Consider the following 27,482-nt stretch of genomic DNA (forward strand, 5'->3'; position numbering starts at 1 on the left):
GGCGAGGTAGACCACAAATCGACTTCAGTTTCGTCGTCTTAGTCGCGAAGAAAACGACTCCAGTAGAGTCGTGTTATTTGCGCAAAAGACGACTCCAGTGGAGTCGTCTTCTGCGCAAATAAAACGACTCCAGTGGAGTCGTTTTTTGCGCAATGAAAACGACTCCGTTGGAGTCGTTTTATTTGCGCAGTAAACGACTCCACTGGAGTCGTTTTTTACAAGCCTAAAATCCCTTCTCATCCACGCGTCCCTCATCGCGCGCTACAAGAAAAACTGAAAGTTCAAAAACAAAAAACTCAAAACACTCAGTCTCTCTCACGAGTACTCTCAGTCTCTCTCACACTCTCACTCTCGGTCTCTCTCTCACACTCTCACTCTCGGTCTCTCACTCTCACTCTCGGTCTCTCTCAGTCATCTCGCTCCGTCGCCGTCGGTGTCCCTCTCGCTCCGTCGCCGTCGCTGCCCCTCGCTCTCGTCGCTCCGTCTCCGCCTCGATCCGTCGCTCCGATTACCTCACAAAAAGTAAGGACTCTCTTTTTTCTGGGGTTATTGGTAATGGCATTGATTGTAACACCAGACCAGTTTGTTTGTGCATTTTCTTTTCCTCTATTGTAAAAACTGAGATCAGTTTTTTTTTTTTTTTTTTTTTTTTTTTTTTTTTTTTTATATATATATATATATATAGATTTGACGATAAAGGATAGGAAACCTTTATTATTCTTAAGGAAGAAATTACAAATATTGAAGCTTGTGTTGCAGTTTTAATAACGTTACAGCAACTTCATCCCCATGCCATCTAACTTAAGGGTAAAATTGGGATTTGGAAATAAAACTAAGGGTACTTGGGGATAATAATAGCTTCCCTCAATTTCTTATTTATTTTTTGTATTAGACTCAGCTGGTCCGATACCCAAACGTGCCTTTGGGGATATAAAGCGCCTTCCAAGAACTTGCCAAATGCAATAACGCCAACGACTTTGATTGACTTAGAGCATTAGCATTGGAGAATGCTAATGCCATATCTAAGGACAATTTGGCATTTTAAGTTTTAAAATCCTTTGCATCAGACAATTGTAAACACAATTATTGCAAATTTTTTTGTAATAGTGCTACAGTACAATTCTAAACATAGAATTGTACTGTTCACAGTATTGTAAAATAATAATAATATTTTATTTGGAAGAAAGCTGAAAATGAGAGAGAGGAGAGAGATGGGAGAGAATATATAATTTTGAGATATATTATTTTAATGAGTAAAAGAGGAAAATAGAAGTTTGGGATGTGGAGGTATTATAAAATGGTATGATATAATAATAAAGTGACTTTTTAGAATTGTAAAATAGAATAGCATTGGAATTTTCCAATGCTAATGCTCTTAGAAGCACTATAAATATTCATCCCTTCCCAAGCCTCCGTCTTAACATCAGATATATTTTTATTCAGCCAAAAATATCAGATATATTTTCTTAGTCTTTCAAAATCAAAATGGGGTGTTTAAGTTGGAAGTATCAAGTTTTGTGTCTACTCTCCTTCCTCTTTCATTCTACTCCATCGTCTCTTTCTTCTTCCTTGTCTTCAATCTCACCTTGCTCTGCTTTACTCCATTTTAATCACTCTCTTTCTATTCATAGAGATGCTTCTCCTCCTCATGATACACTTGCTTATTCTACTAATTATAGATCTAATATTCATATGTGTGATAATTCTTATCCAAAGACAGCCTCTTGGAAGGAGGATAAGGACTGCTGTACTTGGGATGGCGTCATGTGTCACAAAACCACACACCATGTTATTGGCCTTGACCTCAGTTGCAGTTGGCTCAACGGCTCCATTCATTCCAACAGCACCCTCTTCTTTCTTTCCCATCTCAAGAGCTTGAATCTCGCTGGGAATTTCTTCAATTACTCCCTAATTTCGTTTGAGTTTGGCACGTTTAAGAGTTTGACTCATCTTAACCTTTCTCATTCCATGTTTTTTGGCAAAATCCCACGTGAAATCTCTCATTTGTCTTCACTGGTTTCACTTGATCTTTCTGACAATGGGCTATTAATTGAAACGCTAGTATGGGAAAGAGTCATTCATAACCTTACTCAGTTAAGGGAACTTCTTCTGGATAGGTCAGATATGTCCTCAATTAGACCTAATTCTTTGATGAATCTATCCTCCTCTCTAACCACTCTTAGTCTCCATAACTGTAACTTGAAGGGGAAACTCCAAAATGATATTCTCTCCCTTTCGAGGATACAAATCCTTGATCTAGGGTATAATTTTAATGTTGAAGGTACTCTTCCAAAGTCTAATTGGAGCAGTAGTTCCTTGAAATTCTTAGATCTCTCTTCGACAAACTTTTCGGGAGAATTACCTGATTCTATCAGCAATTTGAAGTCCTTGAAGCATTTGCATCTCCATAATTGCAATTTTACAAGCTCAATTCCAACATCACTTGGCAACCTCACACAAATTACTTATTTGTATCTATATAGAAACAAGTTTACTGGGTCAATTCCAACATCACTTGGGAACCTTACAAAACTTACTTCTTTGGCTCTGTCATTTAATAGTTTCAGTGGTGAGATTCAATTGACACTATTAAATTTTAGTTGTTTTTGGCATATGCATGATCTAACAATTTTTTTAAAATTTTTGGGGAATATTTCAACAGGTTTGCTGCCGTTGTCACTATTTAACTTGCCTAATCTATCAACTCTATACTTGGGCTATAATCAACTTGTTGGTCCCCTTCCTAATCACGTAAGTGGGATTTTGAATCTAAATGAACTCTTTTTAAGTTCAAATTTCCTAAATGGAACACTGCCATCTTGGCTGTTCAGTTTTCCATCTTTAGTGTACTTAGACATCACTGGTAATCAATTCATTAGTGAGATTGGTGAATTCAAGTCCAATTCATTGGAGCATCTTGATTTGGGTCACAATAAGCTACAAGGCTCTATACCTAGGTCAATATATAGATTTGTTGACCTTACTTATCTATCTCTCTCATCAAATAACTGGAGTATTGTGTTGGAGTTAAAAATGTTTTCAAAGCTCAAAAATCTCCAGAATCTTGATTTTTCAAATAACTTAGTTAGCATCAACAATAATGTCACCTACACCCTGCCCAATCTTCAACAGTTGAACTTATCTTCTTGCAACATTAGTGAATTCCCAATTTTCTTAAGAGTAGCAACAAATTTACAATACTTAGACCTTTCCAATAACAACATTTATGGTCAAGTTCCAAGATGGTTGGAAGATGTGGGGAAGGATTCATTATATTTTCTTGATCGTCATGACAACTTGCTTCAAGGGCCATTTCCTACTCAAAGTTTTCTTAGTCTACGATATTTGCTTGTCTCAAATAACAAATTAACCGGAGAAATCCCTTCTTTAATTTGCAATGCAACTTACCTTGAAGTTCTAGACTTGTCTCATAACAACTTAAGTGGCATGGTTCCGAAGTGTTTGGTACGCTCTAAATACCTCTCAGTGTTGGATTTGCGAACGAATAGCCTTCATGGTACCATCCCTACAACATTTTCCAAGGAAAATTATTTTAGGAATATTAACCTTAACGACAATCAATTGGAAGGGCCATTGCCACGATCTTTGGCAAATTGTAGGAACTTGGAAGTTCTAGATCTTGGTAGTAATAAGATAAATGGAACATTCCCTTATTGGCTGGAAGGTCTTTTAAATTTGCATGTTCTTGCCATAAGATCAAACAAATTTCAAGGTCGTATAGGAAATCCTAAGACCAAATCTCCTTTCCCAAATTTGCGAATCCTAGACATCTCTAACAATGAGTTTAATGGTCCTTTGCCAATAAAATATTTCAAATATTTGAAAGCCATGACAAATGTGGAAGAAGGAAAAGTGGCATTGCAATATATGGGAGAAACACATTATCAGGATTCTTTGAATGTGACGATGAAAGGCTTGAATATTAAGTTAGTGAGAATCCAAACTGTTTTCACAACCATTGATTTTTCAAACAATAATTTTAGAGGAGAGATGCCAAAGATAATTGGGAGGCTAAAATCTCTCAAGGGGCTCAACTTTTCTCACAATAACCTTACAGGTTACATTCCATTATCATTTGGAAATTTGAACAATCTTGAATGGTTAGACCTCTCTTTCAACAAGCTTATTGGGGAGATTCCTAAGCAATTGGTAGATATACCATGGCTTGCAGTTTTAAAGCTATCACATAACCAACTTATAGGACATATACCTTCAGGAAAGCAATTTGATACATTTGATAATGATTCATACATTGAAAACTTGGGTTTATGTGGATTACCGTTGTCAAGAACATGCAATAGCCTTGAGGCAAAGAAATCACCACCATTGACCTTACAACAAGAAGACAATTTAGAGCCCGAATATGGGTTTGGTTGGCAAGCTGTATCAATGGGTTATGGATGTGGAGTGATATTTGGAATGTTGATGGGATATCTTATGTTTAAAATTGGAAAACCACAGTGGATTGTGAGGATGGTCAAGTTAGAGCAACATATCATGCTCAAAAGGCTGAAGAAGAGTGCCCAAAGACATGGTGGAAGAAAGAACTAGTCTAAATCATTTGTGGGTGGTTTTGCTAGAGTTTTTCAAGAAGGTTTCAAAGGTGTGTTGTAGTATGTTGTAATTTGTGGAAACCACTTCAATTTCATAAAATGGTTGGGAGTCTTTGTACAATGCATCTATCTTGGGTCTTTCTTGTATCTAGATCATGGGGTTTTCAACTAAGGAGGCGATTCTAGATGTGCCAGAATCTGACTTCGACAACAAAAAAGAAATTGACTCCAAATCTAACACAAATGTCGAAACCCAATAGAAAGCGGAGCTCTCCTTCAGCCCCATCCATGTGGCAAGATTAGTCTAAAGAAGAAGCATCTCTAAACACTCACTTCTTCATCATCCTTATTAGCTCTCTTCTTCATTTTATATAAAATGGAGACAACACAGAGTTGTGATTTAGGAGAATATCAACCTTCTTTGATGGTCCCCAAAGACACAAGACACCATTCTTTGCCAAGGTAAGCCTCCCTCTTTAGTTACATCTTTGGGTGCCTTTGTCACTTTCTTCCCTCTTTTTCTCTAAATTCAAAGGCTCATTCAAAGAGAAATCAAGATGTTGGGCTTGTAATTATTTGTAAAATAAGTGTTTGATTTATTTATTTTAATGCAGCTAGTTGAAATTGTTGCTGTTGAAGTAATTGGTGAGTTCAAGATCTCTTTCCACCTTGCAATTTGGTTTTCTGTGTCACTTTTCCCCCATATTCTTTCTATCAATTTCACATTGCACGTAACTGGGATTTTTTTAGAAAATAACTACAAAACCCAAATAATATTATTAGTTAGGCAACGTTTCAAACATATTGCATTTCTAACAATTCGACTTCAGAGGAGTCGATTTCTGGGTTATAAAATCGAGAACATTGAACTCAAGTTTCCTTTTTAACCGCAAATGAGGTGGCTGAAAGTTTGTCCACGTAGACCATAAATCGACTTCAGTGAAGTCGTCTCATAAGCGCAGAAAACGACTCCAGTGGAGTCGTTTTCTGGGCAAATAAAACCTAGACTATTCCCATGTATGGTGGAACCATCAGCTATATGAATATTAAGAGGATGTGGTGCAGGGTCAAGTTTGGAGAATAAGGATGAGTGAGGTGTCATGTGATTGCAACAGGTAGAATCAAAAAGCGAAGTTTGAGACTTACCGGACAGAACTGAGAGAGCAGTGGAAAGAGATGCATTACCAGCCATACGAACAGCCTGAGTTATGATCTCCTATAGTTCAGTAGGGGAGAGGTTGATAGTGGATCCAGAAGACTGAGACTCAGCTGAAATGGAAGGCATCGGCGAAGTAGGCTCAATATTAGCAACAGCAACAGTAGATTTGTTGCGACGGTAACAAGTCTCAATGGTGTGGCCAGGACACTTGCAATAATTGCAAAACTTCTTATTGGTCTGCTTGCGGCGATTGCTAGAGCTAGAGGAATCACCTGACTGCTGAGGTTGTTCAATGAAAGGAGCAGAAGGAGTAATAGCCAAAACATTGAACTTATTCTGGGCTTGAAGGGTTGCAAGCCGAGCTTCTTTTCTAACCAACTCGTTTACAGCAGTATCAAGAGAGGGAGGAGACTACGATTAAGAAGCTGACTTCGGATGGGCTCAAAGTCCTTGTGAAGAGACATCAGAAATTCATAGAGACGAAATTCATCTCTAACTGTAGCATATTGCTGTGCATCTTTTGAGCATGCCCAAATTGGATCAGAAAGGTCAATTTGGTCCCAAATGAAACGGAGCTGATCATAGTAGTCATTGATGGATTTCCTTGGTTCTTGTCGAAGTTGATGCAATTCAACTACCAACTGATATTTCATGGATCCGTGAGTAGTGGAGTACATTTTGCCCAACATATCCCATGCTGATTTTGCATCATCAAACCTGCCTAACAGATTGGAGATGGAGGGAATGGAAGTGTTCCGAATCCATGTGAGGATCATATGGTTGTGACTATCCCATTCAATCATGCGACCAAGGAAGGCAGCATCTTCTTCACTTGCTTCCTTGACAGGAATGGTAATTGCACCAGTACAGTGATGCCAGAGCATGCGACCCTTAAGAAAATTACGCATAGCTTGAGACCAAGATAAGTAATTCTTGCTCCCCTCCAATACAGTATTGATGGGGCGAGGAAGAAAAAAAATCCTTTTTATCCATTTAGAAACACAATATGCAAAAACAAACTGCAAAAATGAAATCTACGCAAAAAACTGGATAAGGAGAACCTGGACTGTTAAAAGTCAACCGTAGAAAAGTCAACGGTCAAAGTCAAACCTCGGTCAAAGTCAACGCTGGTCAACGGTCAGTCAATGATGACGTCAGCTATGGTGGATGACGTCAGCAAATGAGTGGATGATGACGTTAGCCCTAGGTGACGTGGCAAGATGACGTCAGCAGAACTGAGGCTGTGAGGGCGCGTGACGGCGTGTGAGGCGCGTGACTGAGGCTGTGAGGGCGCGTGAGGCGCGTGACTAAGGCGCGGCTTCTTCAGGTGGCGTGTGAGAGCACGTGCAGGCTCCGATGCTTACGAGACTTCCTCGAATGCGTAGATCGAGGCGAGACGATCATGGTGGTATGTGCAAAAACGTTATCGGAGTAAGATGCACGGCGGAGACGGTGATTGCAGTGGTCTGTGTGGTGCGGGACTCCTCAACGACGGCACCTACAGTTCTGGAACCTGAGGACAACGGCTGAGAGACGTCGTAGGTTCAACAGTGAGTGGCTACAGTGGTTGTTGTGACGGCAGAAGCGATAAGGGTGGAGTAACACCAAGAGAGACAAGACTGCTAAAAGAAAGGTCAGAGTAGTGGCTCTGATACCATGTTAAATATTAGCATTCATACACCATGTTGAATATGCTAGTATGGATGCGGAAGTGAAAGCATAAAGTATAAAACACAATAACACACGAAGGTTACGTGATTCAGCCTAACGACCTACATCCATGGAGGAAACCCTAAAGGGCTACATCAATAATATATTATAGTGTAGTACAAATCATGTGTTACAATGAATCATAACATGTGTATATATAGTAGACTAAACCCTAGACTAATAGACTTCTAGTACAAATAGGAGACTTGGCTTGCACACAAATTAGAATTAGGCTTGAGCCTATGCTAATGGGCTAATATATCTCTAACATAACTAATAAAATTGACCAAACCTAGTCCTTTTCTATGGCTAGAATTTAGTAATGATTTGTCCTATTAGAGTATTATTGTTGGAGTTTGCTTTTCTTAGGAGGAAAACAATTATGCTATTTTCAGAGTTAATTATTGGTAGGAAGCTCTCATGATTTATTTCTTTCAGATGAATCACTATCCAATAGACAATTAGCTAATCACAATTTGTACATTGGTACAATTAGTCATTATTTTTTTTTCCAAAGAGTATAAATGTTTGTTTATATGTTTCAGTTTATTCTATTTTTAAAGATTTTGGGATAAGCATGATCACCCCGTACTCTTTTTTTTGGTTGAGAAATGATAAACATGATTACCCCGTACTTTTTAGCTGGTATTGATCATGACCTGCTGAGTCACATTTTAATTGATCATGATTCTTGCCAATTTATGTTCAACATGTGCTTATATTTACTTTTGACTCCCTAAACTCCGTGCAGTATGGCTGCTGTTCCTGCTCAGAGTCGTGATGAGTTCGAACCTAGTCCCATTGAGAATTCGATGTTAAGGTTTCTAACAACTCATCGATCGTGCGCTGTTTGGGAAGGCAAGGTAAATTAAAACCGACCACGTGCTGAATATTCTCTTCTTATCCTTTTACATTACGTTGATATTTTTTTTTTTCCATTTCTAAAATTCTAAGTTTGTCAATGGTATTACTAGGTTTGAATGCATAGTCATGCCCATTAGTTGGGTTAAGTTAGATTGGTTTGTCAAATACCAATAAAACTCAACATCACGCCCCTTAACCCCAAAATGCATATATCTTTCTAGAACCATGAATTTATATCCAACAAAGCTATGAAAATTTATCCAACCTACTAACATCTTAGGTTTGATTTTTGTTAGGAGACTAAAGAACTATTATCTTATACCCCACAATCAAACAACTCATTAGAGACTAGAACCCAAATTTCAACTTTGGGGGCCAACGAATGAAGTATGAACTTTTTTTTTTTTTGATATTAAGAAAAAAAATACTAAGATTCAAGATTAAACAAATTTATGAAAAAATGAAACTCCTATATATTCATTGTTGAAAAAATTTTTGACAGCCTTTCAAGAATCATCTAACCACCACTTAGAAAATTGAAACAAAAGCTCTCAATCTAGCCGGCAACAATAAAACCAGCACTGAAAACCTTCAAAGTTCTAAGTTCTTACACTGACCAGTGATAATTAAGCATTCAAAACTCCATTAATGCTGGCTATATGTGGTCAATTATTTTATTTTTAGAGAGAAAAAATTATCATACAATTGTTTGTATGATATAAAATTGTCAGATAATAATTTCAAATGGGTCTTTTTATAATTAAGTATTACATGAATAATATTTGGTTATTAATTATCAATTTAGTAAATGTTTGATAGCTTTGCACTGTCACTAGCATTTTATCAAATGTATCAAGTGCATTACATCCTTTTATTTTGCTCCCGTTGCTTGCTTTTTTTTTTTTTTTTTTTTTTTTTTGGGATGATATGTTAATTTCCCTTTATAACAGCTATATTTTTGTTTTTTGGGATCAATAGCTATAATCACATATACAAAGGTTATGACATATTACATTTCATCACCATGGTTCTATCATGTGCAGGATCCGGGGGCACTTAAATGCCGTGGTCGTAATGACGAGCTTCGAAAACGACGCCCCATAGTGGTGGATGATCGCATCATCGACATTATCAAGAGAATTGGATTAATTGGGTTGTATAGGACCCCGTGTAGAGAAATTGATAATAATTTGATAACGGCCTTGGTTGAACGATGGCGGCCTGAAACCCACACCTTCCACCTGCCATGTGGTGAGACACCAATCACATTGCAAGATGTGGAAGTTATTTTCGGGATTCCAATTGATGGTGAGGCAATTGTTGGAAGAACTGATTTGACATGGGAAGCTGAATGTCAAAGTATGCTTGGAATTCCCCCTAATGGAAATGTGCTTAAAGGACAAAGGATCCTAATTAAGAAGCTACTAGAAAAGATTGACCACGGGTTGCCTAATGATGCTGCAGAGGTGGTTGTGCATCAATATGCACGGTGTTATATTCTAACACTGCTGGCAGACACACTTTTCGCCGACAAGTCTGGTGATCGGGTGCATATGATGTGGTTGCAGATGTTGACGGACCTTCGCAATCCACGTCAGTATAGTTGGGGGAGCGCTTGCCTTGCATGGTTGTACAGAGAATTATGCAGGGCAACCGACAGTGGTGCCAGTCAGATTGGTGGGGCCTTGCTACTGGTTCAGTATTGGGCATGGTTTAGGCTCCCTTTTTTGTGCCCAAGGAAGGAGGACCTCCCACCAGATGATGCATATGGCCCACCATTTGCACCTTCTCCATTGTCCATTAAGTAAGTCTCTTCATTGATCGATTCTGAAAATTGAAATAGAAAATATAATTATAACTGCCTCTATTCCTCAAATGTTTAAAATTAATAGGATTTTTATTTATTTTTATATATCGTTTTACAACCACTGAGGTCATATGTTATTATTGATGTATAATACAAGTGTTATTAATTTCTAGCTTCACCACTAATCATATGTTTAGATAATCATTGTTTCGTATAAACTTAGTGGTATGTAATGTTACATTTACGATTGCCCATCATTTATTGTTGTTGATTATTTCAAATTCTCAATTCCAAGTAACACCCTCTCTTTCTTAATTGTAGGACTGTGTGGGTCATGACTACGAAAAATAGCCCCCAAGAAATTTGTTTGGTTCGGTACCGTCAACTATTAGACTGTATGCGTCCCAACCAGGTACCCATTATTGTGTTCCTTCTATTGTTTATGACTATTGTATTTACTGCTTGTAAAATAGCTCATACTCGAAAATTATGGAACATTGCATAATGTACTGCCTGTTTACTTGGCTATTTCAGGTGGTGTGGGAACCATATCAAGATGACGTAGCCCACCTGCCTCCGTTCTGTGTCGCAGGAAGGGACGTATGGACAGCGACGGTGCCACTTGTATGCTTTTGGCTTGTAGAAAAGCATACACCGGACCGTGTTCTTCGTCAGTTTGGGATGGTACAAGAAATCCCCCTATATGTTGATACTGACGACGTCCTTCATGCCATAGACCTGAGGGGGAAGATAGAGGTGATTTGGGCAGACAAACATTATGGCCATATCCAAGTATGGAATAGTCGAGCACGAGCTCTATGTCATGGAGCACGACTACAGGGTGCTATGTCACCTGCTCATCCATACTTCGGTTGGTATCATAAGGTGACTTGGAGGTTCGTCGACCACACTTCCGCTTCACTTATTCTTATGGTAATCGCTTCGACCTTTCTTTTCAATTTTTGTTGCGTATCACCAGTTTTTTGTTAGATGTACTAATTGTATTTTTGTACTTGCAGGTTGACAGTCACAAGCAGATGTTGACGCAGTATACAGTAGGCAGTCCCATGTATAAGCAAATCTCAGCTTTACTTAAATATGTGGAACGCCTTTATCGTATAACTGCCAAACTTCCCTTGGAAGAGATCGATGGGGCAAATCCAGATGCGGCAGAAGGTACTGGACAACCAAGCACAAGCACAAACCGTGCCAGCCATAGCCATGGTCACCATGGTGCACCCCATCAGGCTGTTAGTAGGCCGGATCCCCCTCCACCCCCACATGCATCTCCGGCGCCAGAACTCCCTCTACCCCCACATGCATCTCCTACCCCAGAGTTCCCTCCACCGCCACATGCATCGCCTTCCCTAGAGATCCCTCCACGTACTGCTCATGTAGTTCCTGACCTAGAGATCCTTCTTCCCACTGCTCATGCATCTTCTTACCCCGAGATTCCTTCACACACCTCACATACATTTTTTGACCCCGCTCATCTTCCATTTACTCCGCCATCCTTTGATCTCGGCTATGATTTTAGTCAGACCCCTCCTGTCATGCACACTCTATCCCCCTCGTACAGCATTGGTCATAGAGACCATGTACCACCCCATAGTCACTCCATGTCATTCATGCCTACTCCTGGACTGCGTATAGATCCCATGACTACGGGCGTCACTCACATTTCGTCTGCTACACCATCCTCCCCCGCAGTTGTAGGATCTTCAGTTGTTGGGAGTGAAGCACAACAGCCAGATGTGCATGTTGAGAATGAGCAGGTAGTTGTTGGGTTACAACCACCCCCACAAGGTCGACCTAAACGCACAACAAAAGCACCTCCTTGTGGGACAGGTGGTCACAAAGCAGGACACAAGGCTGGCCCCGCGGTATGACAACTCATTTAATGTAATTAATATTGAGTAATTGTTGTTAGTACTATTATAATTCACGTAATCCATTGTTTGATTGTAACTCCATCTTTGTAGCAACACGAGGAGCCTCACCAAGGAGATGCAGTACCCCCTCCCCCACCTACCAAACATTATACGAGACAGCATAAACGTAAAAGGCATTAGGATCAGCATGCCATCTGCATCAAACGCAAAACTTGTATCCTTATTTTGCCCTTTATATATATATTTTTTACGCTGAAGGTGCCCTTTATAGAATAAACTTCATGTCAGACTTGTTACTTTAATATAAATAGTCACTCCTGGACTTTACCTTAACAGATTTTTCAGGTTAATAAAATATTCTAGGAGAATGCGTTTGATGCTGTTTTTTTATTTTGGAGCTGTAGCAGATGTTGGGGAAAGCACCCTTTTCCCGCTTAAGTAAGCATTGCTTTCAATATGTAGTACACAGTGTTCTCGCTTGTGGGACTTATATTTCTTGCATCTTAGGAATTCAAACTATCTTCAATAAGTTTAAATTTTATGGAAACCATGAATGTATAACTCAGGGATTATCATTAAAATGTTTTAAGAAAATTATATTTCGTTTGGCTGGCTTGTTTTAAGAAATATGTGGGAAATTTGCAGATCACTCACATGGAAATGATAAAGGGAATCAAAGGGCATGGTTATTATGATGAACTTGTGGTCCCCATAATAGAGAACACTGCTTATGAATTTGAGCTGACAGAATCTCTTGCTAAAGCTGTATGTTTTGTTATACATTTCGTTCTGCATGATGATTCGATTGCCTTATAATATCAATTTGTGGATGGCACATTGTGCCTTTTTTTTTTTCCTGGTGCTTTTTGAGAAACAAAAAATGATTAATATTACTACTGAGTACGACCTTATAATACAAGCATGTAAGTACATAAGTTCACATATTAGAAAACTATGTACATATTTTCCTCTATAACTTAATTATTATCTTTCTTGATGGATGCTTAGTCTGGCAACCTTCTGAACTGTTATGATGGAAATTTCTCTATAATGTTTTAGACTAATTAAAAATGCCTTCACGTACTGTAGATTGAAGCCTACCCAAAAACAACAGCTGTTCTTGTTCGTAACCATGGCATATATATATGGGGAGACTCTTGGATCAGCGCAAAAACTCAGGTTTGTGTTACCTATGTAAGATGTGAATCAAAGTGGTTCATTGCATCTTGTAAATATAAATTGTTGGTGACAAATCATGGCATTTTCATGGGTGCTTTTGGAAACTAGTATGATCCCCAACTCTACTGGTATCTTTCTATTAAATGTTAGCATTTTGCTTCCTGAACCATATAGACTTGCTTTTGAGTCATGGAGTAGCAGTGAGTTGTTCACAGTCATTTGACTGATACAAGAATTATTATTGTCTTTAAATACCTTATATGTGTTGATCCATTCATTTGGGATTTTTGTAATCTTGGCAATGTTATTGTTTCTTGTTGAAAGTTGTTAGCTTGTCGCTCTTTGTGCTTTGAGTTTCTGCCTTCATGTTTTCCTGCAATTCTTTTTTAGCATATGTATAGCCATTGTTCTGACTATAGCTCAGTCAACTCTTTCAACCTATACAATTTGTGAAGGTACCTATGGAAGTAAAAATTTTTGTCTGGACAACAACTTTGGGGAAAATTCTCATAGCAGTTATTCTTATAAAATAGTAGATTACTATTGTGGATTGGTGTTGTAAATGCTCATTACTCTAGGGAGTAGCACAAGGCCATAACGGTGCTAACAAAATGTGGATTTAAGGTGTGTAGGACACTTTTGTGTGTGTTTTCTCCTGCCCCAAGGCAAAGAGATTTTCTTTAAGTTTAGGCCACCTTAACTTCTTGGAGTCTTGGGATTATGACACTAAAGGGAGGTTTAAGTTGAAAGACACTTTCCTTTATGCATGATAAAATATCAATCAAATTGGATATGGGTATTACAACTTAGTGGGTGATTGTTGTATATAAGTATACACAAGTGTATGTTGCAATATATAGATGATCTTAAATTGGAAGGAAAATAATTAAGAAAAAATAAATTAGAAAAAAAAGTTATAGGCCAACTCAAGCAAGGCCATAGTGTAATGCAAGTGTGATTGGGAAATCGAGTACACAGATCGGCAAACAGAATAGTGCTATCAGGACTTCAGTGAGCCTGCTTGAGTGAGGAATTGGTGAACGTACAGTTGGGTAAGAGCGAGCTTGGGCAAGGGCTCGCTTTATGGTCACTTAAAGTCCACTTAAGCAAGAACATGAAGCTTGCTTGAGTGAGGTCAGTCTCGCTCAATTGAGAAAATTACAGAATGTCTTGTTTCTGCAGAAAAATGAGGGTAATGAGAGTTTGTCAGTCTTTAACAACTAGCAACAGACAATAAACGTTTTGGAGGGCTTGTATCAACCAAAGTGACTATTCATTAGTTCCTTTTCGAATGCAATCCTATATTGTTTTTTATATGGGTTCCATATTCAGTTTTGGTGTTTTTTTTTTTTTTTTTTTAATAAATCTTTTACACACCATTAGAGAAAAAGTCACATAATTCTCCAAATTTTTTACTTGAAGAATTCTGGCTTAGTTGAATTATGGAAGCAAATTTGTCTACAACCTATTGGCAAACTCTTTGAGCGGGGGTGATCTTTTTCTTAAAGACAGTGGTTTATTTGTGCCTCTAAGCCATACAATTTTTTTTTTTTTTGTTCTTTAGTGCCTTTTCAAAGGCAACCCTACATTGTTTTTTAATATGAGTTCCGTATTCAATTTTTTAAAATGATTTTTACACCATTAGATAAAAATTCACATAATTCTCCAAGTTTTTTACTTGAAGAATTCTACCTTAGTTGTATCTTGGAGACAAATTTGTCTGCGACCCATTAGCAAACTGTTTTAGTGGGGGTGATTTTTTGTTTTTGTTTAAAGACAGTGGTTCACTTCTGTCTCTAAGCCATACAAATTTTTTTGTTCTTTTCATTGTTTTTACCCCATAATCCCCAACAAAACCACCATGTATACGTGTGTAACCACATAACCCAGTTGTATGTGTAACAATGCCTCAGAACAATTTGCTCCATGTCATCTTTTTTCTATATGGTTGACTTCCTTTAATGTAACGATGTTCCTATAAGAAAGATGGAGCAATATATGGGTCTCAGAGATTATTCTATTACTTACTCTTCAATTGGTGTCTTTCCTTTCAGGCTGAATGTTATCACTATCTTTTTGATGCTGCCATCAAGCTTCACCAACTGGGTCTGGACTGCTCTACTCCAGACCATGGCCCTATCCGAAATGTTAAAGGAGTTTTGGGTTGTGGTGGTCATATAAGCACGTCTGTGAAGGCAGGGGCAGATTCAAATCATGAAATTGAGCCATTGAGAGTAAGTTTATGAAAATGTTCTCCCTTTTATTGAAAAATCTTGGGATTCTAGACCCATTATTGATATTATTTACCATTAGGTTTCTGTTCGACTTTTTAAAGTTATTATGCTTTATAGAATCAAAATGATTCTTTTATTTGGGTTGCAGCGTTGCATTGTTCTTGACATTGAAGGGACTACTACTCCTATCTCATTTGTTACTGAGGTTCTCTTTCCATATGCACGTGGGAATGTAGGGAAGCATCTATCTGCAACATATGACACTGCAGAAACTCAAGATGATATTAAGTTGTTGCGCTCCCAAGTAAGAATTTTGTTCAGGCGTTTTGATTTGATAATGGTGCTTGTGGAATATTATGCTTGTTTGTGTGAGGTTTAGATATTTTACTGGGGCTACTAGTGACATCAAAATATTGATTGCTTGATTAATAAGTATATTACAATATATGGCTGGTTAGAAGCATTAAAAAAAAGAAATGGATTCTGACCTTTTCTTATATCACTCATCTTTATTATCCTTGTTACTGTCAAAAAATGGTCAGAGTTTATTTAACGTAAAAAAATTTCTTGTATCTTCTTCAGGGGCAGCAATTTCAATTAGGACCATTAGGCAGGGATTAGGCCTGCCCTAGCCCATGTGCGGTGAGGATTACTCAAAAATTGGTGACAGTGGGATTGATTTCATCCCTTGTGAACGGGGGAGGTGGGGGGGAGGTGGTGGGTAGTGATAGGGAGAGGTCTTGGACGTTGAATATTCTATATTTATTATATAAGTAACTTATGAAAAAAATATTATTATAAAAGTACCCTGTATAGTTTAAATTATACAAAAATAACTCCTTTGACATTAATATTCTTTAAATTGTCTTTAAAAATAATTTGTAATTGTCTTGTGTTATGTTCATATTTTTTACAATGGACATAAATAATATATATTTGGCTAGAATCCAAATTATACCCTCTAAGTTTTAATCAATTATCATTTTTATTCCTAATTTTTTTTTGGTTGGCATGTAAAGTTCACATTTGCTGTCAATTTCATTTCAGCCCATATCTTGCAGTTAAAGAAGTCTGAATTGACTGCTCAAAACTTTATTTGTGAACTATAAAATTATTCTTCATTCTTAATGCAGGTTCAAGATGACCTGAAACAAGGTGTTGTGGGTGCTGTGCCCATTCCCTCTGATGATGCAGGGAAGGAGGATGTGATTGCTGCTTTGGTTGCTAATGTGGAAGCAATGATAAGAGCTGATAGGAAGATCACTGCCTTGAAACAATTACAAGTAAGCAAAACTGGATTGAAGATATATGATTGCTTATGTATCCTATCTTTTGGTTGTAGCTGACTTGTATATATGCAGGGTCATATATGGCAAACTGGATATGAGAATAATGAATTGGAGGGAGTAGTTTTTGAGGATGTACCAGAAGCTTTGGAGAAGTGGCATGCTTTAGGCACAAAGGTCCTTTACATCCCTCCTCCCCCCTTCCATCTCTTCTTCCCTTTCATGTCTTTGAATTTAGGATTCTGTTTTTTTGTCATCTCAAATTCTGTGTGCGCTTCAGTGTTTTCTTTGTGGCAATTGTACAGAATCTTGTCATATTTATGTCTACTTGAATTCCCACCAGTACACATGCACTTGTGATACAAACATGTGAGAGAGAACCCATAAATGCAAGCTGTCTCGCTTTTTATGGAGTACATAATTTGACTTCCATTGTTTTATAGATATGACTGCTCAACTGGATGTCTGTTAAAACTAAGAACACTTTGAAAAAAATGGACTGCAGCTATTCCAATAATCCCATTTTTGGTGTGATTACTTCTCCTTGGAGAGGGAAAGGCATTTTTGGAAGCCTCCCAGAGATGTGTCATATGTCTTGACTCTGAAATCTGAATACAAATTCCCAGCGTTGTTACCCAGTCAAAATTATGACTCCTTTTCTTTTAGTTATCCCCTTTTTGTCGGATCTAATACTTTGTCTTCATTTATTAAATGTCAATACTTAATAGAAGTAAACGCCACCCACCCCCCAAAACCCCCCAAAAAAGAAGAAGAAGAAGAAGAAGAAAGAGATGCTACCTTTATGTGAATGAGTGCCTTCATAGGCTCAAACTCTAGACTACCTTTAGAAAAATGGTCTTCATTGCACAACAATTAATCAGCATTGAAGCAATTATCATTTTCCTTGGAAGACATCACTACTTCAGTAATAATTAGATGTAATACCTTCATATATTTGATGTTAAGAAGACATACGTTCCTTGAAAGTTTATTTAGTTCTATCTTGTGCAACAGGTGTATATATACTCTAGTGGTAGCACGTTGGCACAAAGGCTTATATTTGGAAATACAAACTATGGGGATCTAAGAAAATATCTGTCTGGCTTTTTTGACACCACAGTGGGGTAAGTTGTATAAGTTCCATAATGCTTCTCTGCTTTTAGTACTCACAAGGGTACCTAGTTTGACTCCTCTCTCTATCTCACAGGAATAAAAGAGAAACGCGGAGTTATGTTGAAATCTCAAAATCTCTTGGAGTTGATAAGCCATCAGAAATTTTATTTGTGACGGATGTTTATCAAGAAGCTGTAGCTGCAAAGGCAGCAGGTAATTTGTGTTCATATTCTTATTGGGATTCTGAACATCCTGTTGTAATTGGGGAACCTGTCAAATTGACAGGTTCTCTTTGTGTCTTCATAACTGGACTGTAAGGTCATGACTCATGAGTTACAAAGTTGTAGTAGAGAAAGTTTTTGTATGATGTCCTTAATTTGGTTGGGAGAGAGACTTGAAATTATTAGTGGCTAGTTGAGGAAATGCCGAAATGCACAAGAATTTTTTTATTTTGGTTGAAGGAAAAGCACAAGTTTAGCAATGTACCTCTATCACTCCCTTCCAATAGGCTACTTTCCGAAGAAACTTCGAGGCAAGATGGGAGGGGACCACGTCTTTACCAGGACATAATTTTGCATCAACTATTTAAGGAATCTCTCTTGGATGGACTCAAATGTTCATTGCTAGGAATTTTATTTTATTTGAAAATTTGATGGTTACTATGGAGGATGGAGATTTAAACCTGGATGTTAGTTGTTTGAAATTTTATGAAGGTTCAACTTACGTGCTTTCAAATGAGTAAATAAGATACGAGTCAATTTGTTTAGTTGTCGTAATTTATCATCACTCATCAGAGTTCTTGTTGCAATTATTAACTAGAAATTGCTTTGCTTTTCTACTTAACTATTTCGTTTAGATTTTTTCAGGTAGATAAATGTTAAAATTAATTAAATACATTTTTGTAACTCAATAATAAGATAATAATGACAATCATAAAATTATAATTTTTTTATACAATCTAAATGTTCTGCTTTCAACTCAATGCAATTCCATTATAATTTGAAATTATTACATTTTTCAATCACAAAAAATCTGGGAGTATGATGAAAAAATTATTTCACTCACAAATGCATTATAATGGAAAATGTAAAAAGTGTGTATAAATATATTCTTATATTGGTGGATGCATGAGAACAAAAAATTAACCAATGTTTCACTTTTCTTCTATCATGCAACCAAAACAGAAAGCAGTATATGTCAAGACTAAAAAAAAATTCAACCCAACTTAACCCATTTGTGGATAGATTTGAGTTTTTATTTTTTGAGAGAGAGGTGTGATGGTGGTAAGATTGAATACCTGGTTGGTTGTATCTTTTGAATTACACATGGGTTTTTTTTTTTTTTTGGTGATTTTTTTATTTTTTTTTTTTTTGTTTTTTTTTTTGTGTAATTATTTTTTGAGGGGAACGGTGGGTTATTGGAACTTCTCAATCCTATTTTATAAGCAACGTTTTTACAAGAGTTAAAAGATGTAGTTTTACTAAATTATTATTTAGTTTTGTCTCTACTTAAACCTAGGGAAATAGGGGTATTTTGGAAATAAAAAATTCCGATTCAAATAGGTGCAGCCCCTTAAATAGTAGTACTAACCTCTGAGCACGCGCATAAGCGCGTGCTCAGAGGCTAGTATTAATAATTTGCATTCATTATAAATTGAAATTACTACACATTTTCCAATCACAAAAAAATCTAGGAGCGTCATGAGTGTTATGCGTTTGTACCAAATATTAATACTCATCACACTCCTAGTTTTTTAGAGATTGGAAAATGTATAATAATTTCAATTTATAATGAATGTAAATTATTAATATTTACCAAAAAAAAAAATTAAAGAAACATGGAGCCTGGAGCATAGACTTAATTTTTGGAGTTGTTGTGGTTTTTGTTGTATCACTATATTCACCAAAGCCTCTTCTACCAGTGGTGAAAACATTGCCCACAATCAAATCCTTGAGACAAAATGACAGATTTAGTTCCTCAACATAATTTTAAGTCTCTCTTTCACACAAAATAGGAAAAACAAGTTCATTAAATTATCCAATGATAATTCATTAGATATAGAATACTTCGATTACAAGTTCATTCAATGATAAAAAAAATAATAACTGTCCGCATACAACATAGTGCTAATAATTGTCCGCATACAACATAGTAGTAATAATTGTCTGCATACAACGTAGTAGTAAGTTAAAATACACAATAAAGAGAAGCTCAATTTACATCTAGAATGCCAGTCCAAGAGCGAGTATCTACATGCCTGACAAAAATTCAAATATTGTCGTTAGATACCAAAAGCCAAAACATACGCACTAATCTATGCAACTTGGCTAACTTCGACAATCATGGCATTTTATATAAAAGCAAGGCTAGAGTACCTGTTATGTTTTGCATTGAATTTGTAATAGTTAGTGAGTTTCTTGCTCTGTTGATACCTATTTCCATATTTTTGTGGTATAAATATGCTCAGCAATCAATGTACTACATTGCAATGCCTTCTGCTCTGAACAATATGAATTTATGGCACTTTTGGCAATTCATGCAGTTCTATACAACAAATTTGGCATAGATCATGGAAGATACTAATTTGTTGTTTGAAAGTACAATGAAGAACTGAATTTTTTTGTTATTTTTATTTTGGGTTCTTTCTTTTGGTGGTGGGTCAAATAGGTTGAAGTGGATTAGATATGAAAGAAATTTTAGAAATTCTAATGTCATATGTGTTATCATATGCTCCAATTTTTTATGATGCCCTTGTATAACCCGAGTTAACCATGGAATCATGTATAATTCCTATGTTAATTACAACCTCTGGTTTTGGTTTTCCTTTTGCTTAATAGCTGCATTTTCATTTTCATACTGTAATTTAACGCTACTTTTCGATGACTCCAGCCAGCCACAGAGTTAATCAAGGAAATTGCAGTGTTAGAGTTGGAAGTAGTGTATTTGGAGCAATATCTTCTCTCTTGGTGTTCATCGCTGTCACTCCTCATTATCTCAACGTTCAGTGTATTTGACTAGGACTTCACCTCCAGCTGATTCTTTGTCTAAGGCTTTATGTGCTTGTCATTCCCAACCTTTGTCCATGATGGAGGTAACTTGAGTCCCATCACATAACCATCTCTACTCTCTAGTTGGAGCTTGGCTCCCCCAGGACAGCCAATTGCATAGATCCACGCTACATCAAAAGATGTGTTAATTTTTTTAATTTTTTTTTATTTCCAGAAATATATCCTATTAATTTCAGTTTTTTAGTGATTGGAAAATGTATAGTAATTTCAATTTATAATGAATGTAAATTATTAATATTTACCAAAAAAAAAATTAAAGAAACATGGAGCCTTGAGCATTTCCTTAATTTTTGGAGTTGTCGTGGTTTTTGTTTGGCAGTTATCTTGTCAAATAAAAAAAAATATTTATGGCAGTTATCAATTTTTGTTTAATCCTAAAATTTAGCCACTTACTACTCATCCATACAAAAGTTAAAAAGAACCTAAATTTAAAATTAGCAACTACTTTTAAGCACTTTTTGTAATGTAAAGTGGGCAACCTGGGTCGTTTATTTGACAGGTTTTCATTATAATAAAAAAAAATCTTAAATGTTTATTGACTAATCGTTTTACCAATGTGACAATATATGCTGACTCTCTTTTTATTTTTTGTGTTGGAATGGGAGGAGAAAATGAGATATGTAATGTGTTGCTATTTGAGAGAGGAATTGTGCTGCTTCGTGTGCTCCCTTTCTAGTTAAACAAAATACCAAAGCAGATTTTCACCTTGAATATTGCATAAGAATATCTGCACACCAGTTTTAAGCATTTTTTATATTCATGGTTCCTTATTAAATGAGAACTAAAATTAGAGAGCAAACTCTTTTGTTTTCTATTCAGCAAAAAAAAAAAAAAAAACAAAATTGCTTTCTAGAATCCATTTAGTGATTTCAAAATTAAAAATTCTCCATTACCTACTCATATTGGTAATGTTAAATATCATTATCTAGATTGCATTCCAATGAGTACACATATATTTGGAAGTTGACCTCCACATTCATGAATAGCTTTTTATATTCCACAAACAAATAAAATATTTGTGCATTACTGTAAAAATAAAATAACCCTTCTATTTCAGTCTCACCTTTCTTTCACATATCACTCTCTTTCAGATATATATTTATGTTTCTAGAATATGGTTAGATTTGCTTCAAGTTGATTAGAATATTGTTGCTTCCACTCAAATAGTGGTGTGAATATGATTAGTAGTAGCACCAGCTCTAACATAACACGTCTTACAATCAACTTACATGTTGAAGCTAGAATTAAGGACTAGTGTTTAGAGCATAAAACTGAACAAAACTGATCCATTTTTGAGACTTTCCCCCACCAAAAATAAAAGACATAAATCAATTGGATCAATAGTTTTGCACCATTTTTGTAAGGCACTATTTTACGTGGGAGTTAAATCAATTGGATCAATCTCACCTTTCTCCCCCATACCACCGCAACCATAACTGCCCCTGCCCCCGACTCTGCAATCGCCAGTACCACTGCCACTGCCACCGCCACATAATTGCAAATATTTGTCTAATGTAACAATAATTTTTTTTTAATCCCAAATTATATATATATATATATACACACACATACATATACATTTTTTTTTTCATCCTAAAACAATTACTAATAACTTAACAACTAAACTTATTATGAAATTATTGTAAAACAATGTAAATGTAGCATTTATTATTTAAAATATTAACTCAACAAAAAATTTAAAAAAAAAAATTCTTTTTCTTTTCATTTATTTTTCTCTTAATTCACCTGTCAACTGTCACTCTCACGTCTCATCTCATTGTCCAAACCTTAAAAGAAGCTCCCCTCCATAATAATATAATATACTTCTTCTCTCCTTTTTCATTCTTCTTCTTCAGTTATTACTATTTAAGCGTCAGTTGAAAAAGAATAAGTTGCATGAAATGCACCTATACATATTGGCTAAAGTATTTAGGAGTATTCAAATCAGCTGCTACATATATATATATATATATATACAGCTGATATATAGATCTGCCTGTTGATGGTTCATTCTATACCAGTACGTAAATTTGCATTGCTTGTTTCTCTTGTGTTCTTTGCTATAGGTTCAATAGTTCAAGCCTTTTGTATAGAGTTCTTAATATAAGATTAAAGTGTATCAAGTGTTGCTATAATAAACACATTTTTTAACATATGATCCTGCAATCCTAAATCTTTTTAGCTCAGGAAAAAATACATCCACCCAAAGGAAAGACTTTCAATTTCTAACAGTTTGTCAAAGTAACACCCGCTTGCTAAAATCTCCCGCCATAGTTGTTGTATCACTATATTCACCAAAGCCCCTTCTACCAGTGGTGAAAACATTGCCCACAATCAAATCCTTGAGACAAAATGACAAATTTAGTTCCTCAACATAATTTCAAGTCTCTCTTTCACACAAAATAGGAAAAACAAGTTCATTAAATTATCCAATGATAATTGATTAGATATAGAATACTTCGATTACAAGTTCATTCAATGATAAAAAAAATAATAACTGTCCGCATACAACATAGTGCTAATAATTGTCCGCATACAACATAGTAGTAATAATTGTCTGCATACAACGTAGTAGTAAGTTCAAATACACAATAAAGAGAACCTCAATTTACATCTAGAATGCCAGTCCAAAAGCGAGTATCTGCATGCTTGACAAAAATTCAAATATTGTCGTTAGATACCAAAAGCCAAAACATACGCACTAATCTATGCAACTTGGCTAACTTCGACAATCATGGCATTTTATATAAAAGCATCCCTAGAGTACCTGTTATGTTTTGTCTTAATTTGTAATAGTTAGTGAGTTTCTTGCTCTGTTGATACCTAGCATTATTAGATATGTAGCTATTCTTACTTGTAAGATAATGGGAGCGATAAACATGGTTACTAGTAACAATGCTCGAGAGCTTATGCTTCTTATGAGTAACATACGTATTTGGTGGCAGTCGGAAGACCCTACACATAATAGGGTTGAAGCAACAGTTACTTGTTGCAGCAGAATTTGTTCAAATGTTGCCATGAGCACAGGCAACAATTTATCCCATCAAAATAACCATTAAAAAAAATAAAGGCATTTAATGCTATTTATTTCGCAATGTAACATCAAATGAAATATTATTCAAAGATATTTGGATTGGGAAGAGTCTTACCAAAGGTTGAGAAAGTTGGCATACTTGGATCAAGAACCTGGCACCCAGTTCTGGTATCACACCATACTGGGACGAGTTCGTAATATTGCGCTATTTTGGGCTTTTGCTCCATGCATTGAAGGATTTAGACATTGTAAGCCAGTGATCAGTATTGATGGGACCCATTTGTATGGTAAATATCGAGGGGTGTTGTTGATTGCAATGGCCACCGATGCCAACAACAAGGTTTTGCCTCTCGCCTTTGCCGTTGTGGACAAAGAGTCAGGGCCTAGTTGGAGGTGGTTTTTAGAATGCCTCAAGAATGCACTGGGGGATGTGATAGCAGATAAGGACATATGCATAATTTCTGACCGACATAAGGGTATTCAAAATGCAATTGCAAACTGGCCTAGAGATGATGATGGACGAGTACGAGTAGTTCATAGATATTGCCTTCGACATGTTGCTAGCAACTTCAACACACATTTTCAGGACGCCACTTTAAAGTCATTGGTCTTGCAAGCGGGGTATGCTACTCAGGAAGCTAAATTTGAGTTGTACATGCAACCTATCAAAGAAGCCGAGATCGAGGCCCTTAGGAAGAAACAGAGAACCGAGCGGCAGGAAAGTGAGCCCGACTCATCCATCATGCCATACACATATCTAATGAAAGAGGATTTACAAATGTGGACCCAGCTATATGATGGTGGATACCGTTATGGGGCTATGACAACCAATGTCTCGGAGTGCTTCAATGGAGTAAGCAAAGGTGCCCGTGGCCTACCCATTGCTGCAATGGTTGAATTCACACACAGCAAACTTGTTGCGTATTTCCATGATCGACATAAAGAAATTACTCATGATCTCTCAATTGCCAAGGTATGGAGTAAATATGTCTTAGAAATCTATAAAAAAAACCTGCAAAAATCTATTTCACACCAAATAGCAGCGTATAATAATCAGAATAGTATATATCAAGTAATTACTGCATACAACATCAATAGCTCTGGAGGGGGACACCATAGTCATGAAGTAAACCTAATAGCCAGAACATGTCATTGTGGAAAGTGGCAAAATCGAAAGATCCCTTGTTCTCATGCAATTAAAGCTCTTCAGCACTTGGGGCAAGATGCGACTACATATATTGACCCATGTTATAGTTTGGAGAATGCCATTCGCACCTACTCACATCCATTTGTAGTGCCACTGTCAGATACATTGTGGAGGGATATGGACGGTCCAAAGTGGGTGCCTGACCCAAACCTGTTGCGGGGCAAAGGTCGACCTGTGGCATCTAGGATACGGAATGAGATGGATGGGGTTCGGCGAGAACCGGGAACCCGAAGGCCAAATTCTGACTTGAGGGAGATTCAACAAAAGCAGAGCTGTGGACTGTGTCATCAACATGGGCATAACCGTAGAAGATGTCCGCTTTCCCGTGGGGCTTCGACAAGCGATAATGATCCAAACTAGGTAAGTGATGCTTTCATATAAAATGCCATTATGGACATCAATTAAATGTTGTTGCCTTGATTTCAGCATATTTAAATTAGAAAATGGCTAGATATTAAAACCAATCTTGCATGTATAAAACCAATGATTTTAGGGCTACTAGTAGAATTTCTAAAATTTCTTTCATATCTAATCCACTTCAACCTATTTGACCCACCACCAAAAGAAAGAACCCTAAATAAAAATAACAAAAAAATTCAGTTCTTCATTGTACTTTCAAACAACAAATTAGTATCTTCCATGATCCATGCCAAATTTGTTGTATAGAACTGCATGAATTGCCAAAAGTGCCATAAATTCATATTGTTCAGAGCAGAAGGCATTGCAAAGTAGTACATTGATTGCTGAGCATATTTATACCACAAAAATTAGGAAGTAGGTATCAACAGAGCAAGAAACTCACTAACTATTACAAATTAAGACAAAACATAACAGGTACTCTAGGGATGCTTTTATATAAAATGCCATGATTGTCGAAGTTAGCCAAGTTGCATAGATTAGTGCGTATGTTTTGGCTTTTGGTATCTAACGACAATATTTGAATTTTTGTCAAGCATGCAGATACTCGCTTTTGGACTGGCATTCTAGATGTAAATTGAGGTTCTCTTTATTGTGTATTTGAACTTACTACTACGTTGTATGCAGACAATTATTACTACTATGTTGTATGCGGACAATTATTAGCACTATGTTGTATGCGGACAGTTATTATTTTTTTTATCATTGAATGAACTTGTAATCGAAGTATTCTATATCTAATCAATTATCATTGGATAATTTAATGAACTTGTTTTTCCTATTTTGTGTGAAAGAGAGACTTGAAATTATGTTGAGGAACTAAATTTGTCATTTTGTCTCAAGGATTTGATTGTGGGCAATGTTTTCACCACTGGTAGAAGGGGCTTTGGTGAATATAGTGATACAACAACTATGGCGGGAGATTTTAGCAAGCGGGTGTTACTTTGACAAACTGTTAGAAATTGAAAGTCTTTCCTTTGGGTGGATGTATTTTTTCCTGAGCTAAAAAGATTTAGGATTGCAGGATCATATGTTAAAAAATGTGTTTATTATAGCAACACTTGATACACTTTAATCTTATATTAAGAACTCTATACAAAAGGCTTGAACTATTGAACCTATAGCAAAGAACACAAGAGAAACAAGCAATGCAAATTTACGTACTGGTATAGAATGAACCATCAACAGGCAGATCTATATATCAGCTGTATATATATATATATATATATGTAGCAGCTGATTTGAATACTCCCAAATACTTTAGCCAATATGTTGTTAGAGGACTTGAAAATGTAGCAGCTGATTTGAAAATCTGCTTTGGTATTTTGTTTAACTAGAAAGGGAGCACACGAAGCAGCACAATTCCTCTTTCAAATAGCAACACATTACATATGTCATTCTCTCCTCCCATTCCAACACAAAAATAAAAATAGGGTCAGCATATATTGTCACATTGGTAAAATGATTGGTCAATAAATATTTAAGATTTTTTTTTATTATAATGAAAACCTGTCAAAAAAAGGACCCAGGTTGCCCACTTTACATTACAAAAAGTGCTTAAAAGTAGTTGCTAATTTTAAATTTAGGTTCTTTTTAACTTTTGTATGGATGAGTAGTAAGTGGCTAAATTTTAGGATTAAACAAAAAGTGATAACTGCCATAAATTTTTTTTTTTATTTGACAAGATAACTGCCAAACAAAAATCACAACAACTCCAAAAATTAAGTCTATGCTCCAGGCTCCATGTTTCTTTAATTTTTTTTTTGGTAAATATTAATAATTTACATTCATTATAAATTGAAATTACTATACATTTTCCAATCTCTAAAAAACTAGGAGTGTGATGAGTATTAATATTTGGTACAAACGCATAACACTCAGGACGCTCCTAGATTTTTTTGTGATTGGAAAATGTGTAGTAATTTCAATTTATAATGA

The 27,482-nt window shown here is 36.3% G+C and overlaps 4 protein-coding genes across 4 annotated transcripts; all 4 read left to right on the forward strand.

Annotated features, from left to right (window-relative positions):
- Positions 1-3,033: 3,033 nt before the first annotated feature.
- LOC112008401 (receptor-like protein 33) lies at positions 3,034-4,572 on the forward strand. The gene has a single exon (XM_024040732.2). The coding sequence runs from the start codon at positions 3,034-3,036 to the stop codon at positions 4,570-4,572; it is 1,539 nt and encodes a 512-aa protein (XP_023896500.2).
- A 3,503-nt stretch (positions 4,573-8,075) lies between these two features.
- Positions 8,076-12,445, forward strand: LOC112036720 (serine/threonine-protein phosphatase 7 long form homolog). Its single transcript, XM_065759619.1, has 7 exons — positions 8,076-8,306; positions 9,351-10,111; positions 10,436-10,526; positions 10,649-11,047; positions 11,134-11,997; positions 12,097-12,220; positions 12,352-12,445. The coding sequence occupies exons 1-6, from the start codon at positions 8,196-8,198 to the stop codon at positions 12,184-12,186; spliced, it is 2,316 nt and encodes a 771-aa protein (XP_065615691.1). The 5' UTR covers positions 8,076-8,195; the 3' UTR covers positions 12,187-12,220; positions 12,352-12,445.
- Positions 12,446-12,643: 198 nt separating this feature from the next.
- On the forward strand, positions 12,644-18,584 carry LOC112016792 (probable bifunctional methylthioribulose-1-phosphate dehydratase/enolase-phosphatase E1). The gene is made up of 8 exons (XM_065759655.1): positions 12,644-12,771; positions 13,096-13,185; positions 15,240-15,419; positions 15,568-15,723; positions 16,553-16,702; positions 16,781-16,882; positions 17,720-17,829; positions 17,913-18,584. The coding sequence occupies exons 1-8, from the start codon at positions 12,661-12,663 to the stop codon at positions 18,133-18,135; spliced, it is 1,122 nt and encodes a 373-aa protein (XP_065615727.1). The 5' UTR covers positions 12,644-12,660; the 3' UTR covers positions 18,136-18,584.
- A 5,652-nt stretch (positions 18,585-24,236) lies between these two features.
- Positions 24,237-25,487, forward strand: LOC136061628 (uncharacterized). The gene has a single exon (XM_065759629.1). The coding sequence runs from the start codon at positions 24,237-24,239 to the stop codon at positions 25,485-25,487; it is 1,251 nt and encodes a 416-aa protein (XP_065615701.1).
- The last annotated feature ends 1,995 nt before the right edge of the window (positions 25,488-27,482 follow it).

This window comes from Quercus suber, unplaced genomic scaffold, assembly GCF_002906115.3.
Source record: "Quercus suber isolate HL8 unplaced genomic scaffold, Cork oak 2.0 scaffold_336, whole genome shotgun sequence".
NCBI classification, from domain to species: Eukaryota; Viridiplantae; Streptophyta; class Magnoliopsida; order Fagales; family Fagaceae; genus Quercus; species Quercus suber.